The following is a 24,369-nucleotide window of genomic DNA, read 5'->3' on the forward strand; positions in this document are numbered from 1 at the left end:
AAAGTCAGTCTTTTGTAACCTAATCTGGGAAGTGACAACCTATCACTTTTAACATATTCTATTCATAGAAAGGAATCACTACATCCCACCCACCCTCAAGGGGCAAGGACTACCCAAGGGTGTGAATATCAGGAGGTGAGGATCCTGGGGCCATCTCAGAGGCTGCCTGCCACATTGGCCAAAGTGAATTGAAGCGATCTGATAAATATAACCACACACGAGGTCGTGAAAACTTCATTTTCAGGTTCTATAGCAGGCTTGTTTTGTTAACCGTCTTTACCATGCGGCTTCCATTCCCCCTACTTTTGGAAACCACCTTCAGGTTTCCATCTGGGGAGATGTCTTCCTCCGGTTTGACTTACGTGCCCTGTGTGCTGTGGCCCACTCCATCTCAGGGGTGGAGCCAAGGACTAAGCCAATCAGTGTACTTCGTTTCTTGGGCCACACTGATGGGTTCAGGAAGGGGTATGTTACCCAGTTGGAGTCAATGAGACTTTTGTTGGGAATCCTGGGAAACAGCCTCTGGGTGTTCTTCCTGTTCTAATTGATGCTAAAAGCAAGAGAAGTGGGGAGCTGCTGCACCTTTGTGACCACGAGACATGTGAAGTTCCGGTGGATGTTGCACTGCCTCCTACTGCAGAGTCATGATGCAGTGTGGGAAGGGGTTGGCTTGTTTGGCCCAAGGGAGATAAAGCCATGATTTACTCAGGAATGAGGATACGATACATTTCTGGCCAATGAGACCCTCTGGAAGAGTTGCAGGGATGAGTGGGAAGCCTTGCCCTCTTTCTATTGCCAGAGGTAAGCAAGAAAGCATGTGGCCTGGGCCACTGACGGTGCCCATCCTACAGCCAGGAAGAAAGCCAGCCTTTGGCGAGGCTGGCACTGGGAGTGGCATGGCTGAGAGAGGTGGTTAAAAGCATGCAAATCCTTGCTGAATTTAAGTTACTAGACTAGCCCTGGTGCTCTGCCTACCTAGGGACCCCCTGTCTGTGATCTAAGAAATGGCCTTATCATTTCAACAATGCTGAGCCATGTTACTTGCAGCTGAAAGCAGTCAGATAGACCAAACCGAAGGAAATTGGAGCAGAAAAACCCTGGGTCTTGGTGATATTGCTTGAATCCCTGATCAAGCTGTGCCTGAAACCAGACCTACTTTTGAGTTTTCCAGTTACATGAGTCAAAACATTCCTTTTGTACTTAGACTAGGGGTTGAGTTTCTTCCTCTTACAACCAAGAGAGTCCTGATCCAAGTTCATAACTAAAGGCAGATCCGAAAGAACCAACCTTACAATATTTTCTGTTGATGGCAACATTTTATGTCCAAAATCTCTTATCAGTTTCGAATTCTAAAAAGCTCTAAAACCTAGAAATACTCTTATTAGTTTGACACCAAGATTCATTTGTTGGCAGAACCTGAACCAAACTCATATGTGGCTCCTTTGAGTCTTTATTTCATTGAGTGTGAATATTCCTCAGTTTTTCTATAAAATATTAATGGATTTCATTTCAAGGGGCTGCCTCAGACCTTGCCAGAGGGGTTATATATAATATATAGCATATGCAGTTTCTAAAATACACAAAATTGTAAATTCCCCAACAATCTGGTCCCAGGCTTTGGGTACTGAAAACCCAGAGTCCATCATGGCAATGATACTCAGGTGTGGGTCGATGTGTAAGGGAAGAGTTGTGTTTTCCAGTAATTTTATTTTTTAGTTGATCATGTCATTTTCTTCTAACTCAAATTTAAGAGTTTCTAATTTGTCTTGGGCTGAAATGTGCTTGTGACAGAATCCATTCCGAGTCTCCAACCTAATTATGTTTTGCATCATTTCAGAGATGGTTCATTTTGACCGAGGCCCGTCTGGTGGTTCATTGCTGTGATGTATTTCGGCATCGTCGACGCAGGTTCACCAGCCTCATCTCGACCTTGGAAATGTTGTGGTATTTTACAGTGTGTGGTGACATTTATGGGCCCATTTGGACACCCACAAAGAGGTTGATTTCCATAGATTAAATGTCAAGTTTGAAGCCATCCAGGGTAATTGAATCCTTGAATGTTGTCCACTTCGATTCTCAGCTGGGGCCGTTGACTGGACATTTGTGGTCTGTTACAAACTCACGAGTGCAGCCCAAATTGCTTAATGCCAAAAGGTCATTCTGTGAGTCCAGGGCGATGGTGTCGGTAGGGAGGACCATGGCATTGGAATTTGATACCTGCAGAAATGTTGCCTTGTTTTTATTTCTTTAAATGCAAGCACATATGTGGTTAGTTGGTGAATACATTACTGGGGACAGAAGGAAAAAAAACCCGCCAACTAAGACTTCCTAGATGTCAGTTAGTTGAAAATATCTAACCATCTATGTATTGTCAAGAGCAAAAGTCCAAAAAAAAAAAAAAAAAACTGCACTGTAATATCTTAAGTAGGAATAGTTTTAAAGGGCATTAAACACATGTATATAAACTTGGAGTGAGCTTCATTTAAATTGAAGGGTAGCAAAAAAGCATCAAATAATTTGTGAGATATTGAAAGGTATTCACCTGCTGATTGTCCAGAGAACATGTGTGTCTTCAGACTTTGGATCTGAGTGTCTTGAATTTTTGTCCTCACAAGGAACTGGAGTTAAATGGATACAACACGGGTACACCCACACCCATTTCCTCCACTTGTACGCTGTGGCCAGGAGGCATGGGCCAGCCTCAGAGGCCTTCCTCACTGGGATTTCTGGCTTTCTGCAGGTTCAGCTGTCCACACAGTGGCATGGCTTTCTCAGGTCCACTCTGATAATTTCCACCAGAAAGATCTGCTGGTTAGTTTCCCTAAAAGTCAGGGCTGTTGGTCAACATACACTGGTTAGTGAAAACCAGGGCGAAAGTTAATTCACCCCTGAGTTTCAGTAAAAATGGACATGTTGGTTTCCTGTCCAGGCTAGGGGTCAGGACAGGTCAAGGGAGCCCACCTTTTGGGCTAAATTTTTGCTGCCACCTGTTGTGGGCATGCAGATGACATGGATGATGAATCCTAGATTTGTTTTGTGATCAAGAATTAGAACTAACAACAACCTGCCGTTGGAGGTTCATCCCCCACCAAGGTGGGTGCTGTCTCTACTCTGGCAATGGGACGGAAATGCGGCTGAGACAGAGGTCAGTACAAAGCAATCCCGCTTTCCGGCCGCTGCTTGACTGTGGTGGAGGTATCTGATCACAAGAAGAGACAAATGTTCCTCCATGGGCAGATGCTTTGCCTGCAGCAATGACTTGGATGCCAAAACATTAGGATTTAATAGGGACAGGCTTGGCCAAGCATTCAATTGTTTAGTCTACATCAGGCTAAACCTCTGGGTGATTAGAAACATCTTCGGAGTTTGAGGGGCCATGTGATCTGTCTGTTATAGACTCAGCCCGGGTCAAGACCAGTGAAAGACACATGGTCAGAGAGGGATGTTTTCTGAGTAGGGGAGGAGAGAGGAGGAGGTAACATGTGTTCAAGGCTATCTTCATTTCCTGGGGCTGCTGTACCCAGTACCCCAAATGGGGTGGCATAAAGCAATAGAAATGTGTTCTGTCACCGTCCCAGAGTCCAGAAGTCTGAAGTCAAGTCATCGGCAGGGCTAGGCTCCCTCTGAAATCTATGGGGTAGAATCCTTCCTCGCCTCTTCCTAGTTTCTCATGGTTTGCCTGCAAATGTTGGCATTCTGTGGCTGGTAGACGCATCCCTCCCATTTCTGCCTCTGGTGTGGCATGGTGCCCTCTCCTGCATGTCTATGTCTCCACATGACTGTGTCCCCGCTGCGTGTCACTCTCTCCTCTTCTCATGAGGACACCAATCGCACTGGATTAACAGTCCACCCTACTTCTATAAGACCTCATCTTCGTCTAACTAATCACATCTGCAATGACCTTATATTTCCAGGTAAGTTCACCTCCACGGGTACTGGAAGCTAGGACTTCATATCTTTCTGGGGGTCACAATTCAACCAAATACCTTGCTCCCCCTTTTCTCAGAACCTAAATAGCCGTGATGTTTCTTGATGGCCCTGGCCCCTATGCCCAGCGATGTGTGTGGGCACCATGCTCAGAGGTAATGAGAAGGCTCCTTGAAGGGCTGTTCTCTTGGGTATCAGCTCTTCTGGGTTGGGCAGCCCATGCCAATCTAGGAGTTTCCCACTTGGGTTGGAGGAGTGGTGTGGGGAGACAGAGAACCATCTAGGTGGCTGGGAGAAGGCTTCTGCTATGTGGCTCTGTTCTCAGCACTGAGTAGTTGGTGTCTGCAGCCAGACCCTTGGAAAGAGGAAGGCTGGTAGTTTTTACAGAGAACAGAGTCCCTGAATAAGAGAAGCTCTTCTGCTGGGGCTTCTGAGATTTGGGAGCTCTGAGCCCACAGCTTGCAGAGGAGGGCCCAGATTTGATAGGAATTTTGTCCCCTGATATTTAGTGACCCTCAAATCATGGAGTCCCTTTAGGAACATGCCAGAGGGGTGGCAGCCAGTGTTCAGGGCTTAGAGGACTTAGGTTCTCAGAGGCCTTAATGGAGGGATTCCTGGGTTGGCTCCAGCACACCCACCCATGGCTGGACAGGAAGGTGAACAGGACATGTTTTGGTAGCTGGGCCTTGTCAATGGTCTTACCCAATGGAAGTCCCCTCAGGCCCCAGTCAGCCAAATAAATGGAGGAATCCATCCCAGGAACAGTGAGGCCTGACCAACAAAGGGGAGGAAGGCCTGTGCTTCCATGGAGGGTGGGTAACTGAACACAGCCCCTCCTGCCCTGTCTATGCCGGGTCTGAAGAGCGTGCCAACCCCCTACTCCTTGGAAATGAAACACAAACCAGCTCCCACAGGCTGCTGCAAACTCTGCTCTCCTACTTTTTGGGGTCCAGTTCATGAGGCCTGAGGGCATGCTGGCTTTTCCTTCTGGCCAGCTGGACACTCCATGTCCCCAGCCCCCATTTGTAGGAGTAGGAGAAGAGAGACAGCTAGACAGTGTTTAGAAAGAAAATGGTAACTGTGGTGTTGATGTACTCGGGGAAGGAAAATGACCCAGTTGGGCAGCCTGGAGCTTTCTGTGCTGGACCGGGGGTGACTGGGACAGGTCAGCAGCAATGGTTTTCTTAGAGGGATTGGGAAACCCATTTTTCTCCTGTGAATCTACACCCAGTGGCAAATTTTGGACTCAGTTCTGCCTTTAAAGCTGTTAACTTATTGCAAATATCTTGAGCAAGGAGAGCCAAGGGATTCTCTAAGTGTATTATTCTTCCTGAAAAACAGGCCCAGGGATATCTGGATAGAGAACCACCTGATCAACAAGTTCATTATAAATAAGGATGGTGATAGGTGCAATGAAAAGCTACATTGAAGGACCTAGACACATATTTTTAAAATTGAATCACTTATTATTTTTTTAAAGCCCTGCATAGAAACTCCCAAGATATCAAAAACAAATGAGAGAAGCGTTATTCATTACCAAGAATGGGTGTGGACGTGAACATTCTGGAAGGGAGACGCGGATGAGTTGAGAATGTCTAAGGCACACTTTGTGTTCTTTGCAACATCCCATGAGCAAGTACGCAGGGGACTGTGTCCTCGGGATTCAGGGGAGCTCTTCCTTTCCCTGGCATGGCCCCGGGTGCCTGGTGACCGACATGCAGCACCCCTGGGCAGAGCTCCATCTGAATTCAGTGCACGCCCTGCTTGGGCCAGCACAGCTCTCGCGCAAAAGCACCTTTGCAGCTTCTGATCTCATTGTCGAGCTCCAGGCACTTGTTCAGGCCTGGCACTGCAGATCTCCAGCCGATGAAGCCCTGGGTGGTCTGTGGGACTGGAGGGGACGGAAGGACCTGAAATGGAAATGCAGGGGATTTAGTGACCTTCGGCCACAGAGACACGAGGCACCCAGCATTGGCATGTGAGGCAGGGGTGGAAAAGACAGAAAGGGAAGCCAGCCTCCCTGATGTGTACTGAAAACAAGCACATTCCAATCAGCTGGACTCAGAGGCTCTCATCTTTCCTGGAAGTGAGGAACATCAAACATGTTTCTTTATCGTGTAATGCCTAACATATTTAATTCATGACTTCCAGCAAAATAATTTTTATTTGGTAAGAAAGCAAAGAGAAAAAAAGGATGCAGAAATATCAAGTGCTACAGTTTTCACTGCCTTTTATAAAATATATGGCACTATCGTCAGATGCCATGGTGGCAGGTGTACACCACCCTGTTTTGATGAGAAGGCTGTACGAAATGCATCTGTATATACACACACACTCCAAACCGTGGAGATCACAGGAATGAAAAGCAGCTGAATTTACTTTTCAAAACCAAAAGGAACATGGGCTTCTATCTGGAATGAAAAAACACAACTTCATTTGTCAATTCCTTGGACAGATTTGACATTTTGGAAAATGAGGGTAAACGTTTAGGCAGGTTTTCCCCTTCTTTTGAAATAATCTGCTCTGCATAAGGGGATTTGAACAAAGGCAACAGTGCGGGACATTTGTTCTAGCAGAAGAACTGAGATAAAGAGGTTTAATATGCTTGGGGTTATGAGTTCACTTTTACTAATGGAACCTGCCGGTGAGGCAGTGGCAGAAGGGGATGGTCCCGAGTGGGCTGGCTGCTGCTGGTGGACGAAACCCCTTAACATATGTTCTTGATGAACTCCTAAAATTAGTCTCCTGCAAGGCTACATGTAGGGCGGGTCATCAACGAATGCCAGAGGGGCCAAAGCTTCCTTGAACCAGCTACAAGAAGAATTGTTCAGAAGGGAAGCAGCTCTCAAAGCTGTTTGTCCAGCCAGGCCTTTGGGAGCACACAGACTAACTTCCAAGTCTTTATCTATCTCGTAAAAGAAATGCAGTTGAAATCCACTGTGACACATCATGTTTCACCCAGCAGAGGGGCAAAAAGATGAAAACACCACCATTAACAAGAGCATTATAGGAGCAAGGGCGATATGGCAATTATCTTTTTTTTCTTTTTTGAGATGGAGTCTTGCTCTGTCATCCAGGCTAGAGTGCAATGGTGCAATCTCAGTTCACTGAAACCTCCGCCTCCTGGGTTCAAGTGATTCTCTTGCCTCAGCTCCCGAGTGGCTGGGATTACAGGTAAGTGCCATCATGCCCAGCTAATTTTTGTATTTTTAGTAGAGACGGGGTTTCACCATGTTGGCCAGGCTGGTCTCGAACTCTTGACCTCAGTTGATCCACCTGCCTCGGCCTCCCAAAGTGTTGGGATTATAGGTATGAGCCACCATGCCCAGCCTGGCAATTATCTTTTGAAAGTGCTGATGCAAACACCCTTTGACCCAACAATCTACTCTGAGGCATTCATTCCAAAATATCCTGATAGCTACACATGTACACACCCATGGTGGTGCAAGGGATGCCTTGCGGAGCTGTTTTTAATAGCAGACGACTGGAAATAAGCTGCATATCCACCCACGGAGGCTCATTCACTATGGCCCGTCCACACCGTGGTGTGCCTTGCAATGATTTAGAAGGATGAGATAAACTTCTAAGAGAAAAGAGGTGCACAAAACTATTCAAAGTATGGTACAAGCTGTGTAATAAGACAATGAGGCCAGAGGCCCATGGATGTCCTTGTCTATGCAAGAGTGCATGACAAGTGGGTGACAGTGGCTCCAGGGGTCAGAGGGAGGGAGGCAACTCATCAGATGCCCTTTTAGGTATCAAGGTTACCTATTAAAAATAAATATATTTTTAAAGGCTCTGGTCACCAATGAGAGGATGGGAAGGTGGAAGAAAGGTGGAAGAAGGAAACCAGTTACCTTTTTTTTTTGAGATGGAGTCTCGCTCTGTCGCCCAGGCTGGAGTGCAGTGGCGCGATCTCGGCTCACTGCAAGCTCCACCTCCCAGGTTCACGTCGTTCTCCTGCCTCAGCCTCCTGAGTAGCTGGGACTACAGGTGCCCGCCACCACGCCTGGCTAATTTTTTTATAGTTTTAGTAGAGATGGGGTTTCACCGTGTTAGCCAGGATGGTCTCAATCTCCTGACCTTGTGATCCTCCCGTTTCGGCCTCCCAAAGTGCTGGGATTACAGGCGTGAGCCACTGCGTCTGGCCACCGTTACCATTTCTTGGGCAAGAAAGGAAGTTTGGAGGGAAGCAGAGGCTGGGGACCTTTCTCGCCTGAATCAAGGTTCTTGTCCGTACCCCTGCCACCCCACGGGCTCTGTCTGCCAGCCCCCGGGCTCTGTCTGGTGAGTGTGGCTTTAAGAGCTGGCCCTTGCTCCTAGACAGGAGTCTCTCACAGGAGAAAACCATGTTTTGGTTTGTTCTGGTGCCTGGATGGTTCCTCCCTGTTTCCCATCCTCCAGGAGGGGCACCTCTCTGGTATCTAGGTGGGGGCGCTTTCTTTGGAAAGAGAATAACTGTGGTTGTGCAGAGCAGGCCCAGGGGCCCTGGTGGCAGAGGGAAAGTCCAGTCTCATGGGCAGGCAAGGGATCTGTGGGGACAGCGTGTGGGTGAGGGACATTACAGACACTAAGCAGATCCAATGCCACCGTATTCTTGGGATGGAGGCAGGTGGAGGCAGGGAGTTGGCAGAATTAAAGCCCAGCTCTGGAAAAATGTCCGACCTATATCCCAGTCTCTCTTCCTCTGTTTTCTGGCCAGCCCAGTGTTCTAGGCCACAGGAGAGCGAGCTCCTTAAATGTGTGCATTTCATCTGAACAATCACCTTTGTAGGCACTAATACCAAGAAAATTACGGACCCAGAGCAAATTGCTGCGTCTACAAGGGTGTTCCTTGCAGGGTTATTCTTCCAAATCTCATGCTGGATACAACCTCGATGGCCAGGGATAGGGGGATGGTTAAATAAATTATGACATATCCACACAGTGGAGAAAAACACAGCCATTAATATAATAGCGATTTAGAGTGCTTTTTAAACTGCATGGAAAGATGTCCAGGGTATGTTGTAGGTGGAAAAATGAGATTACAAAGCAGCCTGTGTAATTTGATTTGTAAACATATACCTAAAAAGTATGTGTGTGTGTGCACAAGTGTGTATATACATATACATGAACATACATTTGAGGAATATTTGAGGGTAACATTTAAAAGCAGGGCTCTGGAATCAGACACACTTGCTGTGTGGCCAGAGAAAGGAATTCAGCTTTTTTTAGCTTCAGCTTTCCCATCTGCAAAATCGGTTTGAGGATGATAATATCTGGGGCTGCAGTGGAATAAGATGAGTCACCCCATGTAAAGCAGTCAGCACGGTGAGCGGCTAAGAGATGATAATAAGAGCTTGAGCTGGCGGGGTGGTTACTCTTACAGGTCAACGGATGTGTAGGAAAACCTCTGGAAGGAACTCCCTCAAAATGTTAATCATGGGTAAGAGTCTATATGCGGGTTTTAATTATCTTATATTTTGCTATATTTCTAAATAATTTTTAGCAGTGACTCGATATTGCTTTATATTTGGGGGAAAAACTGTCAACATAACTCAATGGAACTCATTCATTCATTCATTCGTTGGGGCTCACAGATGCATACCCCCCAAATGCTCACTGCGTGCCAGCTACCCCATCAGACCATGAGCGTGCCAGGCAAAGGGCTGCAGCTGAACTCCCCCTGCCCTGCGGCCTTCATCTTGGGTTTTCACCTGCTATCCGCGTCCGCACGCAGAACCACCTTCTCCATAGCTCGGCAGAGGGCAGAACTCCCGGCCAAAATGACAGACCCATGAGACATATGGAGCTCAACAGTTTCTAGAGGGATCTGAGCCGTGTCCGCTGCGGTGTAGGCTTCAGGTGAGAGCATCGTCTAAGGCCTCTCTGGGTTTGGCCCGGTCACTCCTGTCCCTCTCCCCACAATCTTTTCTCCACTTAGCAACCAGAGCCATCTTTCCAATAGGCAGGTCTCACCTTCCCACGGCCCTACTTACAACCCTCCAGTGGCTTCTGCTCTAAATTGGGCTCCAATTGCAACTCCTTCTTCTAGCCTGCCCACTTCTCCACTCATATCCCTTCTCCACCCACACCTTCTCCTCCTGCCCCCACCCTCCACCCAAGCTCCCGCCACATCGCCTTGCCTTGCTGTTCCTGAAACATAGCAGCCTGTGTTCTGCCTCAGGGCTTTCGTACATGCTGGTCCCTGTGCCTAGAATACTTTTCCTAGGGCTGGTGCCTGGTCATCCTTCAGTCCTCAGCTCAAAGGGCACCTTCCCTGACCACCCTGCCCTCTCTTATCCTGTGACACACCACCAGCCTGTTTCCTCCATGGTGCTAGCACAGCGTATCCAAATGGTTTTGATTTTCTTGGTTAACGTTGGTTCTCTGGACCCAGACATGTGGGCTGGGGTCTTCTCGTTCATTACTGTTTTCCCAACCAAGCTGTGGCACCTTAGTAATAGCTGACTGTCATCGGCACTCTCTAAACATGCTGGGCAGCCCGCTGAACCCTGATGGCACTCCCTGAAGTAGGTGCTTCATTAACCCCCATTGTATAAGAGAGGCAGGGGAGACACAGAGAGGTCAAGCCACTTGCACAAGACCACACAGAAGGTGGGCAGCCTATCAGCACAGGGATCTGGTGGTTTGATTCCAGAGTCCCTGCCTGGGTCTGCCCTGCCTTCCTGCCCACATCCTGGAAATGTTTGCTGAAAGAACGCATGAAGACCCCATTTTCCTGCCTTCTCTCTGCTTCTGCAGAGCAGGAGGTCATGGCGCTCGCACGTGTAGACTTTAGCCTGGCATGTTTCCCATGGCTGGGTTTGGGAAGGGCGTGGACCTGGACTCTGCACCTGGCACCGCTGTGCTCTTACCTTCAGTGCTGGCTTTGCACATCTGGAGCCGTCAGTTTCCATTGGGGCTTATTTCTTACTTAGGAAAATGAGTATTTAAAAACAAAATTTCGAACCTTGATGTACTTCTCTACTGGGGTCACCGGCCGGATGCGGAAACGCTCAGGAAGCTCAATTTTGGGCTTTGGGGTGGGGAGGTCTTCTTCACACTTGATCAACTGAAACAGAATCCCCAGAGACGGGAAGCCTTGGGATGAAGCTGGGGGAAGTGTCCTCCCCCTTGCTTCCCCTAGAAGGCACATTTTATAGACACAGAAGTGGGGCATGGAAATGGGAGGCAGGGGCTTGTCTTAGTTACACCGTTAGGAAAGTAGGGTGGAGACCTCAACGCAGGCCTGCTGCACCCAAAGCCGAGACACATCTCCATCCCTTCCTCTGCTCACCACAGCCTCCTGATTTACATCCCCTGTGGGGGAATTTGAGAAAATGTTACCAGTTATGGACTCAAATTTTAAAATGCCCAAAAGGGTTGAGCATGGTGGCTCATGCCTGTAATCCCAACACTTTGGGATGCCGAGGTGGGAGGATTGCTTGAGCTCAGGAGTTCAAGACCAGCCTCGGCAACTTAGCAAGACCCCATCTCTACAAAAAATACAAAAATTAGCTGGGCGTGGTGGCGTGTGCCTGTGGTCCCAGCTACTTGGGAGCCAAGGTGACAGGATGGCTTGAGCCTGGAGGTGGATGCTGCAGTGAGCTGAGATCTTGCCACTGTACTCCAGCCTGGGTGACAGATCCAGACCCTGTCTCAAACAACAACAAACAAACTAACAAAAAATGCCAAAAAGTTTTCAGGACCAAACTTTAAAATATTAGAGGAGAGCCTCCACTCCCCTTTTTAATTTTTCAAGCAATATCAAGCTTTTTGAAAACCCAATTTAATTACATATAAAGAATATTAATATAGACTCTTTATGCATATTCTATTACTAAGAACTCATTCTATGCATAAAATTTCAAATTGTGGAACCCTCTAAGAATTAAAAACACCCTCATTAAGAACAGCATAATTTCAAAGCTAGTAGAGTGGGATGAATTACAAATGGGGTTTACACTGCTGTGAATCATGGATACTTTGACTGATGTGGTGTTTTAATTAATTCTGCATCTCTTGTGTTCTGTCCTGAAGTTTGAGAGGTTGCAGATTGGTGGCCACCACCCCACCACAACCCACATAAGCATTTCATTCTAGACTGAGAAAATTTCAGGTAAACATCTGGCTTTCTTGACTCTCTTGAGTGATGGGAATATGCACTTGGCTTTCCCATATGGTTGCACTTGGCTGGGCTCATGCTGGCTGCCTCTTTGGACAGGACCAGTGGCCTCTTTACCTAAGTCCCCACCCCTTCTGATTATGCTTGGCCCTGTCTCCTGTTTCTGTCACCTAGCTGGTCCCTGTCGACTTCTGGACTTGCGATCTTTAGGGAATACCGACAGCATTTTCCCAAGAATCTCTCATATGCCACTTGGCCTCTAGGCCAGGCGAGGTGTCCATGGCCTTCTTGTATCTGCACCTCACAGTCGCTCAGTTAGGCAGGTGAGGACTCTCATCCCACTTTACAGATGGGAAGTCTGAGGTCAGGTGGCTGTGACATCAGACCCACTTGCTTCTCACCTGAGTGTGGTCCTTATCAGTTGTGTGACTTTGCAGGTCTTAGAGCTCAATTTCCTAATTTGTAAATGGGCATAAAACAGCACCTATCTCTGCACCGGGGTTCTTGTCCAGATTTGATCAGCTGGTTCTGCCGAAGCACCTAGAACATGCCTGGCATGTGGTCAGTGCCTAGGAATCTGTGAAAGGCAGGAACCTTCTGGTTTAGGAGTTAGTGATCTTTGCCTACAACATGCTCTTTAATTTTATTCTTGCAAATTATAGACTTGGTAATCATTCATGCTTTGAAATGATTGATTCTATAACCTCGGGGCTCACACAATTTATATTTACCTCCGCAAAAGGGGTTGCTAAAAACCCCCAGCTCTGGGGCCAGTTTTGCCGTGCTTCCGATTCAGCCTTCAGACGGTATTTCCTGAAAAAGAAAGTTCCTGAGTGCTGGGCAACATGGAAAAAGGTTCAAGGGGTCTGTGGGGGACGTTTCCATTCTCCACGAACATTGACTGGATAGTGGTTCTGCACCAGGGACGGAGTGAGGAGCCAGAGAGCGTGAGCACCTCCGACACTGAGCACCTCCCACCAGCAAGGGAGACACACGGCTAACCAAAGAGAGATGCTGGTTGGCTGTTACGGCTGGGAGGGTATGCTGGGTAAGGGCCAGTCCGGGGGCCGATTCTGCCTGAGGAGACTTCCAGGTACCAGACCTCTTATTTTGGAGGCCCTTATGACTCAAAATTTGAGGAGGTGCAAAAGTAGAGGAGGCGCTCACTCCCTGCTTCCTGCAAGTGCAGAGACAGCATCTGCATAACCTTGACATGGAGCATTTCCTAACTATTGCAGCCCAAGTGCCTCACTTGCCCCACCCTAATCTGGCCTTGCTTTTGCTCCATGCTAATATCGTTTATATCTAACTACCCATGAGCTGAGTGGCATTGCAGTAGACGAGCCCACGTGCCACATTTTGCAAACATGGAATTAAACATTCAGTCATTTTGAGTTTTCTAGTTTCTTATATTTTGGAATCAATATCAGCATATTCCTACCCCACATTTCTGGAGGCCCTGGTCAACTCTTTGCCCTGGGCAGTGAGCATCTAAGGCAGAGTCTACTTCAATCAAGATGTAACATAAGCCACAAACACAATTTTAAATGTTCTAGTAACTACATTGAAAAGAACATAAGAATAAACAGGTGACGGTCTTTTTTTTTTTTTTTTGATGGAGTTTCGCCTTTTTTTGCCCAGGATGGAGTGCAATGGCACCATCTAGGTTCACTGCAACCTCCGCCTCCTAGGTTCAAGCAAATCTCCTGCCTCAGCCTCCTAAGAAGCTGGGATTACAGGTGTGAGCCACCACACCTGGCTGACAGTCATTTAAATAATCTTTTTTTAAAAAATAAATCTTTGTAATTTGTTGTGCAGTTTACACTTACGGCTTAACCCAATTTGGACCAGTTACAATTTAAGTGTTCAGTAGCCACAGGCCCTGTTCAAAGAGGAGGGGTCATTTAGATTTGGGTCTTGAAGGATGAGCAGAAGTTTGTCTGGTGAAGAAGAGAGGAAGGGGCATTTCAGACAGAGGGAACAGATCCTGCTGTGGTAGCATCTCCTGTCGGGACGCTTGGATAAAGATTTTGTAAAAAGTAGTTGTGCATTTTATGCCAAATGATAAAGGTTTTCTATTTATGAGAGTGATATAAAGTTTTCCATAAAATAAATTCATCAGGTGAAAACAATTTAAAGACACATATGAAGTGACTAATATAGGTTTTACAAGGAAATGGTAAAAATTATAGAGAGAGTAAACAGGATAACTGAAGTTTAGAAGGTAAACAAGTATGTTTTATTGTTACTACAAGTTAGTCACTTGCATCTAAATCAGTAACTTCCCATATGAGTTAAACCTTCAAAGAGATGCAATAATACGTAGCAGATAGCATGCCAATTAAAATATCCATGACAAATGTCTGCTAGACAGACATCTTTTAGAAAATGGATCTATCTTTAAAGTTAAAATATATTACTTAAAAACCCAGGAAAATCAAGGGATTTTCATGTATTTCATTCAAATTTAACAAATATTAGCATTTTTGCTTTCTTTTTTTAAAAAAAAATTTGGCCAGGCGCGGTGATTCAACGCCTGTAATCCCAGCACTTTGGGAGCCTGAGGCGGGTGGATCACGACGTCAGGAGTTCAAGACATGCCTGGCCAAGATGGTGAAAGCCCGTCTCTACTAAAAAATACAAAAAAATTAGCCGGGCATGGTGGCGGGCGCCTGTAATCCCAGCTCCTTGGGAAGCTGAGGCAGAAAATTGCTTTAATCCAGGAGGCAGAGGTTGCAGCGAGCCAAGATTGTGCTACTGCACTCCAGCCTGGACGACAGAGCAAGACTCCATCTCAAAAAAAAAAAAAAAAATCATCAGTCTTAAAAACATGAACACGTTCTGGTTGGATTCTGAGGTCTGAAGAAAAAAAAAAAAAAAGAAAACAGAAAACATGAACACGTTAGTTGGATTTCAACAAGCAAATCTCTGCTGATTGTTGAAAGCCAATCTCTCACATCATGGTGGGCCCAACAGGAGAGGGAGAAGGAGAGGGAGAAAGGCCCTCCTGTCGCTCTCATGTCCCTAAGATTGACCCCTTTCCTCAAGGCCCCTGACCATCCTCAGCGCACGCCCCTCGGCCCCTCGAGTTTAGTGGTCGACCACCTCCTGGACTTGGTGGGGAAACTGAGACCCCAGATGTGGACACTTCAGGTGAGAACAGGAGCCCACCGCGTTACCGGATCCCAGGCGTTACCAGATCTCATCCTGAGCCACAAGGTTCATGCGTTCAGCCGCCGCGGTGCTGAGCGGTTTCTGCGCCATGAGGCCTGGGGGCTCCGTGCGCCCCGCAAGCTCTGGCCCTGGGCTCAGCGTCTTGCGTCTCCAGGGAGACCGGTTGCCAGGCAACGCAGGACTCTGAGGCGGAGACGGCGCTGCACCTGGCGAGGGTGGGGTCGCTGTGCTTTCGCCGCGCCCCTTGGGTCCGGGCTTGCTGCCATCCTTTGCTCACGTCTGGGCCCTTCGTCCACCTCTAGGCCCATTTGCTCATCTGCGGAAAACCTTGGGGAAACCTCCAGACCTAACACCCTAGACTTCTTTGAAAATTTAAATCCGCAGTGGAAGTATGCACACCTACAAGTGGACGGACTCTCAAGTGTACAGAGCTTAATTGAGTATGTCAAAGAGAAGGCTCGCCTGTAACCACCACCTGGAGATTAGAAAACAAAGCATTGCCGGCCTCCCCCAGCGGCTCCCAGGGTCACCGTCCTCCCTGGCTCTCATTGACTCCCTCTGCAAAGATTAGCTTTGCCATGATTTGAACTTTGTGTGCGCGGAACCATCCAGATGTTCTCCTTTATGCCTGGCTGCCTTTGCCCAGTGTCATGATTGAGAGAGCATCCGCATTGCTGTGACTGGCCCTAGTGTCCATTTCTGCTCCTGAACGGTATTTGCTGATGGGCGTTGCACTGAGTTTTTGGCCACCACAAAAGTGCTGCTATAAATATTACTGCACATGTCTTTGGAGAAAATATGCGTTTTGGTTGGCGTCCACTCTTTGTAACAATCCCTAAATGAAATTCACGGATAATGTTACCTCTGGACCCCACCACCTCACACTCTTTCCCTGCCTATAAGCAGTAATCACTCTGTCGCTGGGGTGCTCAGCCAGTGTTTGTTGATTGACTCATTGACCCCCTAGGTTTCCACCATACCCCCACTGTTGTGGACCCAGAGCTGGAAAATGGCTCTGGGACAACAGCAAGGGGATCATCTACACGAGGTAGGGGGACATTTTTCTGGCTGAGCAGCCTTGAGATGAGCAGGTGTCCAGAGCCTGCCTCGGGGGACTGAGAGAGGAGGAAGCATGACTCAGTTGAGCTACAGGTCACCTCCTAGATAGTTACCAGGGCACTGGTCTGGGAGGATGCCAGTGTGTGTATCCACCAGCTAGGTATCTGAGACTCACCCTGGTCCATCTCCATGGCCTCTTCCCTTATCAACAGATTTGTACTTATGTGCGGAGAGTGGGGCTCAGCTGGTGTGTTTTCCCTTCATAGCACATGGTGCTTTTCTTGGCTGTTGGGAATGCCTGGCCCACGCCCAGTATTGGGGTGGTCCCAACTGTCCCTCAGCTGGATTAGTGAGTGGGCAAGCAGAGGCTGGCATTGGGGCTGAACTGATTAATTAATGAATATATAACATCCCAGGTCCACGGCTGGGCCAACTGCAAGCTAGTGGGCTAGCAAGAGGTGGACAGACCTCTCGGCAGGAAGCTGGGGTTTTCTTCCTGGACTGTTTTCCAAGGTCACCATTCCTACAACAGAGGGGAAGATATTCTGGGAGGAAATAAGTGGATGGCTAAGAATAAAGATCCATTATGTAGTAAGAACAAATTCCGCTTTCCTCGCTGGGAGGTTTTGAGACATTTCTATTAAGATGATTAATTAAGACTAAATTCATTAACAGTGCCAGGCATCGAGGGTTCCTTCATCCTATGGATGTGTGTTGAGAGCTTTTGATGTGTCTGGTGCCAGGAGGGAGTCAGACCTGCAAGCTCTCTGCTTCCCTGGAGCTGGCACATCGAGTGGGAAGACAGATAATGAAGCCAGGAAACAAATGCACGTGTGACCTGGTGCCAGGGAGAGAGGCATGACGCGCTAGGAAGAGAGTCACACCAGGGCATGAGGCCAGTGGGGGCAGGGACAGGCCAGGGGCTGCGGGGCTGTGTTAAACAGGTGGTCAGGGCAGGTCTCTCTGAGGAGGAGACATGTGGGTGCAGATCTGGTGTGGAAGATCAGAAGAATTTCCCACGGAGCGGGTGGTGCGGGGTATAGTTCCTGAGGCAGGACCAGCATGCGGTGTTTGAAGAATGCAAAGGGGGCTGGTGCAGCTGGAGGGTTCCATGGAAATGAAATGGGTGCAGAAACGGAGAAGCAGGCACTCTGCGTCCCCCAGGAGTTCAATCTAGCAGGTAAGCAGATGTGAATGCAACTAAATGATCACGCAGCCTTATATACGAAATGACATAGGGTATATGTGATTCAGAGCCAGCCCCAGATGAGATGGAAGAGGACAGAGGAGGTGATGAGTGAGTTGGGTTTTCAGGGATGAATAAGAGTTTGCTAGTCTTCTCCATTCTCCTTGGCAATATCTGCCCAGGGTAGCCTGGGTCCAGGACTAGAAATGGGTAAAGTACCAGATAAATGTCCGGATTTTGGGATCTGACATAGCTCAGGTCTCAGGTTTGCTGTGTGCCATCTCAGTGACCTTGTGCACATTGCTTAACAACCCTGAGCCCCCATTTCCTCATCTGGAAAAGGGGATCGTGACTACACCTCCCAACTGTAGGGATCTGCAGAGGCTGAGAAGAGCAAAGGCAGAGAGATCTGCAGGAGCCTGACAGCGGGGCTCCCAAACAAAGGAGGGCTTCACTCCTGGTTTATCACACTTGTCGTCAGCGTGCAGGCAGGTCCCTCAATCTAAGACACTAAGATTTGGGGGAAGGTGTGGGAAGATGGAAATGTAGCTTTGGGTGGAAGTGGGGTTTGCTTCTTGAGGATGTCAGTGTTGAAGGAGAGGCTGTGGATGGCCGGTGGCTGGAGGCTGTCCCCAGGGAAGGCTGGGTTCCCTCTTTCCCAAGAGGTGAGAGGACCCAGTGCTGCACTCACCAGGGACTGCTCCTCTGGGCTCTGCCCTGAGCCTGAGGCTGTCCTGGTCACCCTCAGGGCACCAGCATTCCCCAGCCCCCGCGGGCCACTTCCCTGCATGCTCTGATTTGATGGTGAGATGGTCTGGATCTGTGTTCCCTGCAAATCTCATGTTGAATTCTAATCCCCAGTGTTGGAGGTGGGGCCTGATGGGAGGTAATTGGATCATGGGGTGAATTTCTCATGAATGGTTTAGCACCATCCCCTGGGTAGTGTCATTGCGATCACGAGTGAGTTCCTGCGAGATCTGGTTGTTTAAAAGTGTGCGGCCCCTCCCCCGGCCCTTGTTCCTGATCCGGTCTGTGATGTACTTACTTCCCCTTTGCCTTCTGCCGTGATTGCAGCTTCCTGAGGCCTCCCCAGAAGCCAAGCAGATGCCAGCATTATACTGCTTGTACAGCCTGCAGAACTGTGAGCCAATGAAACCTCTTTTCTTTGTAAATTACCCAGTCTCAGGGATTTCTTTGCAGCAATGTGAGAACGATCTCATACAGATGGTCACAGCAACCCCTTGCAGAGGGCTTTGTGACCATTTTGCAGAAGGGAGAACTGGCTCAGTGAGGAACCCTGGCCTCAGAGAGCAGCCCTTCTTCCTTCCGTCCTAGGGGCAGAACTCCTGAGGAGGATGGGGAGCCCACGTTTCTGAGTCTTCCTCTCTCTCGTAACTAGGGAAGATGCCTTTATCTTCCGAGATGACTTTCAAGGCTGAAGCATGGCTGTGAATCTCAGCAGTACGTGAGGGTTGAGGAAGCAGTGCAGGTCCAGCTTTTTCTGAGGTGGTGTCTGTAAAAGGCAAAGTTTCCCCTTATGGCAGCACTGGTGGGGTCATATCGGAACCTGCCATATCTCACTGCAGCTGACATGCAGACTTAGACACCCTGAGACGCCCACATCCTGGGTCTCCCCTAAGACTCCTTCCTTGTTTCAACCAACTATGAACGGACCCACAAGCTGGCTCTGTCCAATCAGGATGTGCGTTATCAATCCTTCGTTAGCAGAACCACCGGGAGCCCCTCTTCCAACCACTGAAATACCTCTCCCACTCGGCGGTGTGGCCAGATTCAGCAAATAAAAATACAGGATGCCCAGTTAAACTCAAGTTTGCATGGGGGTGTACTGTACTTCTACTAGGAAATCACTGGATTCAAATTGAGCTGGGCATCTTGAACCTTCGGTGCCACCCCACCCTCAGTGAGTTTCTTCACTGGTCCGTGCCCCATGCTCGGCAAGTTAAGACATTCACATACATCAAACTCTATTTTTAGCTTTAAGCTCTGGTGGTCTTTTTCTTTGTTTTGTATATCCTCCTTCATTTTCCTCGCTTTGGGGGTTGAAACCCCCTCCCTCTGATATATGAAACCAATTCATGAGTCCCTGGCAGACACAATTTCTTCAACCTAATATATTTTTTTTTTCTGGCAAAATTGTTATTCCACATAGATTTCCAACAGGAAGAGTGGAGAGAGAAAAAGAACTGCCGTACTTGCTGACTACATGTGGGAAACTAAGAAAATATTTACAGCTTGCAGAAGGTTCGCCATGTTCCCATGTATTAATATTTTTGGCCCTCTCTCAGTTCTCTGGGACAGTTTATTTTTTATTTTTTTCATTTTGCTGTTGCTTTATAAAACATGTCGACAACTGGAGCCAACCGCTTCTTTTTTAGTTTTTAAGCTTAAACAGCTTTTTTATTTTATGATTTTTTTTTTTTTAACCAAAGAATGCTTTGTGCCGTGAGTGGTTTCTGCCAGCCTGCGTGCCTTTCTCACAGCATGGGTGATCATTACCTCGACTGCACAACAAAAGCATGGAGGCTGGAGCTCAAAGTGCCAATTTGTAGGGAATGTATTTGATGGCTTAACTGAGCTTCAGCTTAAGGGACCCAGAGGTTCTTCTCTTTTCACACTCATTATGCCCTCTTTAGTCACAGCCCACGAGCTCCCCTCCTGCTTCACAAATAGTCTCCACTCCACACACCTAAAGTAACAATTAGCATCACTCTCTGGGTCTTATTGAAGAAGAACAAAGCCACACCCCTCCTGCTGCACCCAGGAAGCTCCCTCGTAAGCCTGCCCTCTATTTGGCCTAATTATCCAATACTGCCCCAATGAGAGGCTGCGCACCAAGCTGAGGGTGGATTTCATCCCGCTCCCTCCTCCTGACATCTCTCAAGCCAGCTCTTGGGAGGTGAGAAAAGCCCAACCCCTGTGTGAAGAGATAGTCAGCTGACGCCAGGGGAAAAGAACCAACTTAGATTTCCAAGTGTGAATCCCACTCAGTGGTCCTGGCCATTTAAGGTGGGAAATGCCCAGGAGCCCTCTTCAGGCACCATTAGTGGTTAAGGCGGAGAGGGCATTCTGAGCTTTGGCAATGGGCAGCCCGTTTCCATCTGCCCTGAAGTTTCCATGCCTGGGAAGGAAACTGGCTGGAGATATGGACAGTTGGGGAATGGAGCTTTGGCCTCTGAAGGGTTAGATGTAGGTTTCAGTCACAAATACTGAACTTGACTGGGAATTTAAGTGCAGTAATTCTCCAGGATTCCAGACCATTTTACTTAACTGGGATGGCAATGGGGAGGACTCTGTGGCCCATGGAGGGTCAGACAGAGGGTTTGGAAGGAAAACTGGATCATTGGGTAGAAGTGGGCGGAAGGAGGTTCTTTTCCATAAAATTACAACACCCGTTCATTCGTTTACTCAACTGCGTGGCACTAGGGAAACTTGTACTACTGTGTACATGGTTGAGCTGTCAATCTGATGATGACAGTAGCAGAAGTAATAGCTGAAATTTATTAAGCACTTCCAATAATAAGTACTTCCCAAGCATCATTGCATTTCATCCCCATAATAGCCCAATGATGTAGACTATGATCATTCTTATTTTGCAGAGGCAGATACAGAATCAGAGAAGTTGAGCCACTTGCTCATGGTCACACAGCTATAAAGATGGAAACCAAGGTCCAGATGCCCTCAGTCATCAACAAGACTAATTTCAAGTATGCCTGGAATATATCTGTCTAGGACCCTTAGATGGATAGTGGACAGGAATGTGTCATTTCCCAAAAAACAGTCTCAACAATTTGAATGATTATAAAGAGAGTGAATGGCATTACTATTTTCTGTGTTTTCCCACTCTCTCTCTCTGAGAGTTGAGTGAAAGGTATTTCAGATGAAAACGTGTGGGTATTTAAGGGCCTACTGTGTGCCTACCTCCCTGTGTGGTGTAGGTCGGCACACAGAGTGAACAACGGGCAAGGCTGTCCCCGAGTGGGTGGTCTGGGGTCAAAGTCTCACTCTTCCTTCCAGACCCTGCCCCCTGGAGAGTGCTCAGCACATAGTGGGCCCTGCTTTGTCCAGTGAAGGCTGTTCTATCCATTCTGAGGATGGACACTTCACCCAGGACATGAAATGGCATGAGTGGTTAAGAACTGTGGTCTCCATCTTCATGGCAAGGAGAGCTCTTTTCCTATCATGGACGTGGAGACGAGACCCACTGGGACCCTGTGTGTTTTATCTAAAAGGCAAATGGATTTGTGGATTGATCTCTTTCAGCAGCCTTCACGCTGGTGTCTGGGGAGACATCTTTTTGAGAGTCCTATTGTTCATTTTCAGATAACTTCATATAAAATAGATTTTAAATGAAAGCTTGGGGGCTCTATGAAATCCAGAAGGCTAAGTTGGAAATACCTATTATTTCAGATATTTGCTGGCACTGTGATTACAGAGGAGCTCCGTACGTGCCAGGTCTTTTAAACTCAGTTAATGAGAATCGCAGCTGCGACGGCTCCAAGTTCCTGACCGTCTAATCATGGCAGAGGATTAGCAGGGGCGCTGGGATGGGAATCTGGGGGGCCTTCAGCAGGTACAGACTTGAGGGGCTGTGATCTGCAGTCGGCCTCACTGCGTTTTTTTTTTTTTTTTTGTGATTGGGAGAGAGAAAAAAAGGGAGAGTGAGCAAGTTGAGATTCTTGGGTTTATGAAATTTTTGTGATGCCTTGACACTGTCCACGATAGAAGAGAGGTCCTGAGCTCCAAGCTCTTGGGGTCACCTAGACATACCCAAGGAAGTTGCAAGTCCTCCTGGGTCACAGGAGGTTTGGAACCTCCAAGAAGAAAGGAAGCCCGCTGCTGGAGTCTCCCAAAGACCCCCTGATGAATATAATAACCCTGCATTTGTCCTGCTAATCAGCTGGGCCTTTGTCCTAGCTGGGTGCCTTTGAATGGCTTTGGTCTGGGAGGGGCACACTGTGACCTGTTCTATGTAGGTGCCTCTGGCCTGGAGAATGGGCTGGGAAGCAACACTGGAGGTCAGGGCCTAGGAGGGGGTTTGCTGATGTGTAGATGTGTGGTGATGAGGCCCAGGCCAGAGAAGTAGCATTTGGGTTGGAAAGAAAGATACAGGGGGTATGGGAGAAATGAGGAGAATGTGTCAGCCAGGACTGTCTTACCTGAAAGGGTTAGATAGTCAGCTCAAATCAGCTTTGCATGAAGACGGGATCATTTAGCTCTCATGTTTGAAGAGTCCAGAGGCTTCAGGTAAGGCTGCATCCAGGGGTTCAAGGGATGCCATCAGAACCAGATCTTCTTGACTCTGTGCTCCCCTGCACTGGCCCATCTAAGGCAGGTCATTCTGTGTGCCGACCTACACCACACAGGGAGCTAGGCACACAGTAGGCCCTTAACAAATACCCACACATTTTCATTTGAAACACGTTTCACTCAAGTCTCAGAGAGAGTGGGAAAACACAGAAAATAGCAATGCCATTCACTCTCTTTATAATCATTCAAATTGTTGAGACCGTTTTTTGGGAAATGACACATTCCTGTCCACTATCCATCTAAGGGGCCTAGACAGATATATTCCAGGCATACTCGACATTAGTCTTGTTGATGACTGAGGGCATCTGGACCTCCAGGTTGGATGGAGGTTGCTGTCCTCCCCATTGCTCCTCCGCATGTCTCAGGGTTTACTCCGACTGCACTGTTGTGGGTCATGTGCCACCATGGTCACCATGGTCAGAGGACAGAAGCTGATGGGCTGGCTGGGGCCCCATGGCCACTCCAGCCACATGGATCCAGAGTGAGGCACGTTGGTTCCTGAAGAGACGACCAAGGTGCGGCAGGCAAACCTGTGCTACTGGGGTGTGGAGGCCTAGGGATGTTGGCGGGGGGTGGAATCCATGTCACAGGTGGCTCTGAGGTGGGACCAGGGGCTGGGGCTTGATGGCACGAGTGGAGCCTCCCGAGGATCGGGGCAGACACCACAACATTTGGACTGGATTAAAGCAGAATGACTCCGTGGCTCTGCCTGAGGTGGGTTTCCCTGATTTATAGATGCGCAATGATCTGGCTCTCGTTTGCCTATAACTCAGCTGTCACTTCCACTTTATCTCGTATTTAAGACCCTGTCACGGCACGATGCATTCATTGCTCCTTGTTCAGGGAAAAAGGGTGACCCCGTGCAATTTTGCTTTTATCTCCTGGGACAATCGGCTTTATCACGCTGGCCGTAATCAGAGCAGGTTTTACAGGAATGTATTTTTTTTCTTTTGGGTTGAATGCAGAAGATGTTTTGCTGGTGAGTTCATTGTGCTGGGGGCCTGTGGAAACCTGGGCTCAGGGCTGTCCTTGGGGGCACTGAGACAACCTGGCCATTCAACTCAATTGTCCAGCCCACTCCCCACCCAGTGTGGGAGGCTCAGCCCGCCTCTGGCCCTTTGCTGGTTCTTCCCAAAACCCATTTTACGTCCACATGGTCCTCACTCTTCAAGACTGATCTTGAGTTCCTGGGGATCACAGAGTCCCCTGTTGTCCTTGAGGCCTCTGCTTGAAGGGAGGAGGGACAGCCCCTCCTGAGCCCCACTCCTGTCCCTATGTGACCATGTGCTCTGGGAAGGCAGCTCCATCTGCTTGGTTCTGGTTTGGCCCCAGTGAAGGACCTGGGCTCAAAGGACCCTTGGGTCCCACTGCTCCTGGCTCTGGTCTCTCATCAGGATGCCCAGACAAACAGGATGGCCCCGCGGGAGCCCTGCTGCCGAGCCAGGCGGCGATTGCCAGTTGTCACTCATTGTCTGGGTGGCTCTCTGCCCTGGCCATGCTGGCACTCCTGCTTTAGAACAGATATTTCGTATCATCCCCTTCACTGTCCTGTGATAACATTCAGAGATAATATAATGCCCTAGCTAGG

The 24,369-nt window shown here is 48.3% G+C and overlaps 1 protein-coding gene across 1 annotated transcript; it reads right to left on the reverse strand.

Annotated features, from left to right (window-relative positions):
• Positions 1–5,352: 5,352 nt before the first annotated feature.
• On the reverse strand, positions 5,353–15,354 carry C13H20orf85 (chromosome 13 C20orf85 homolog). The gene is made up of 4 exons (XM_003252980.1): positions 15,231–15,354; positions 12,766–12,847; positions 10,880–10,981; positions 5,353–5,837 (listed from the first exon to the last, which is right to left on the reverse strand). The coding sequence occupies exons 1-4, from the start codon at positions 15,296–15,298 to the stop codon at positions 5,676–5,678; spliced, it is 414 nt and encodes a 137-aa protein (XP_003253028.1). The 5' UTR covers positions 15,299–15,354; the 3' UTR covers positions 5,353–5,675.
• Between the last annotated feature and the right edge of the window lie 9,015 nt (positions 15,355–24,369).

Source organism: Nomascus leucogenys, chromosome 13, assembly GCF_006542625.1.
Source record: "Nomascus leucogenys isolate Asia chromosome 13, Asia_NLE_v1, whole genome shotgun sequence".
In the NCBI taxonomy this organism is placed as follows: domain Eukaryota; kingdom Metazoa; phylum Chordata; class Mammalia; order Primates; family Hylobatidae; genus Nomascus; species Nomascus leucogenys.

What these genes read in the sequence shown, in the direction of transcription:
- C13H20orf85 (XM_003252980.1), bottom strand. Translation starts at nt 15,298, where the DNA reads ATGGCGCAGAAACCGCTCAGCACCGCGGCGGCTGAACGCATGAACCTT. An exon ending in GTGGCTCAGGATGAGATCTG is followed by an intron (nt 12,848 to 15,230) that starts GTAACGCCTGGG and finishes TTTCTTTTTCAG; the next exon opens with GAAATACCGTCTGAAGGCTG. An exon ending in CAGTAGAGAAGTACATCAAG is followed by an intron (nt 5,838 to 10,879) that starts GTTCGAAATTTT and finishes TTTCCATTTCAG; the next exon opens with GTCCTTCCGTCCCCTCCAGT.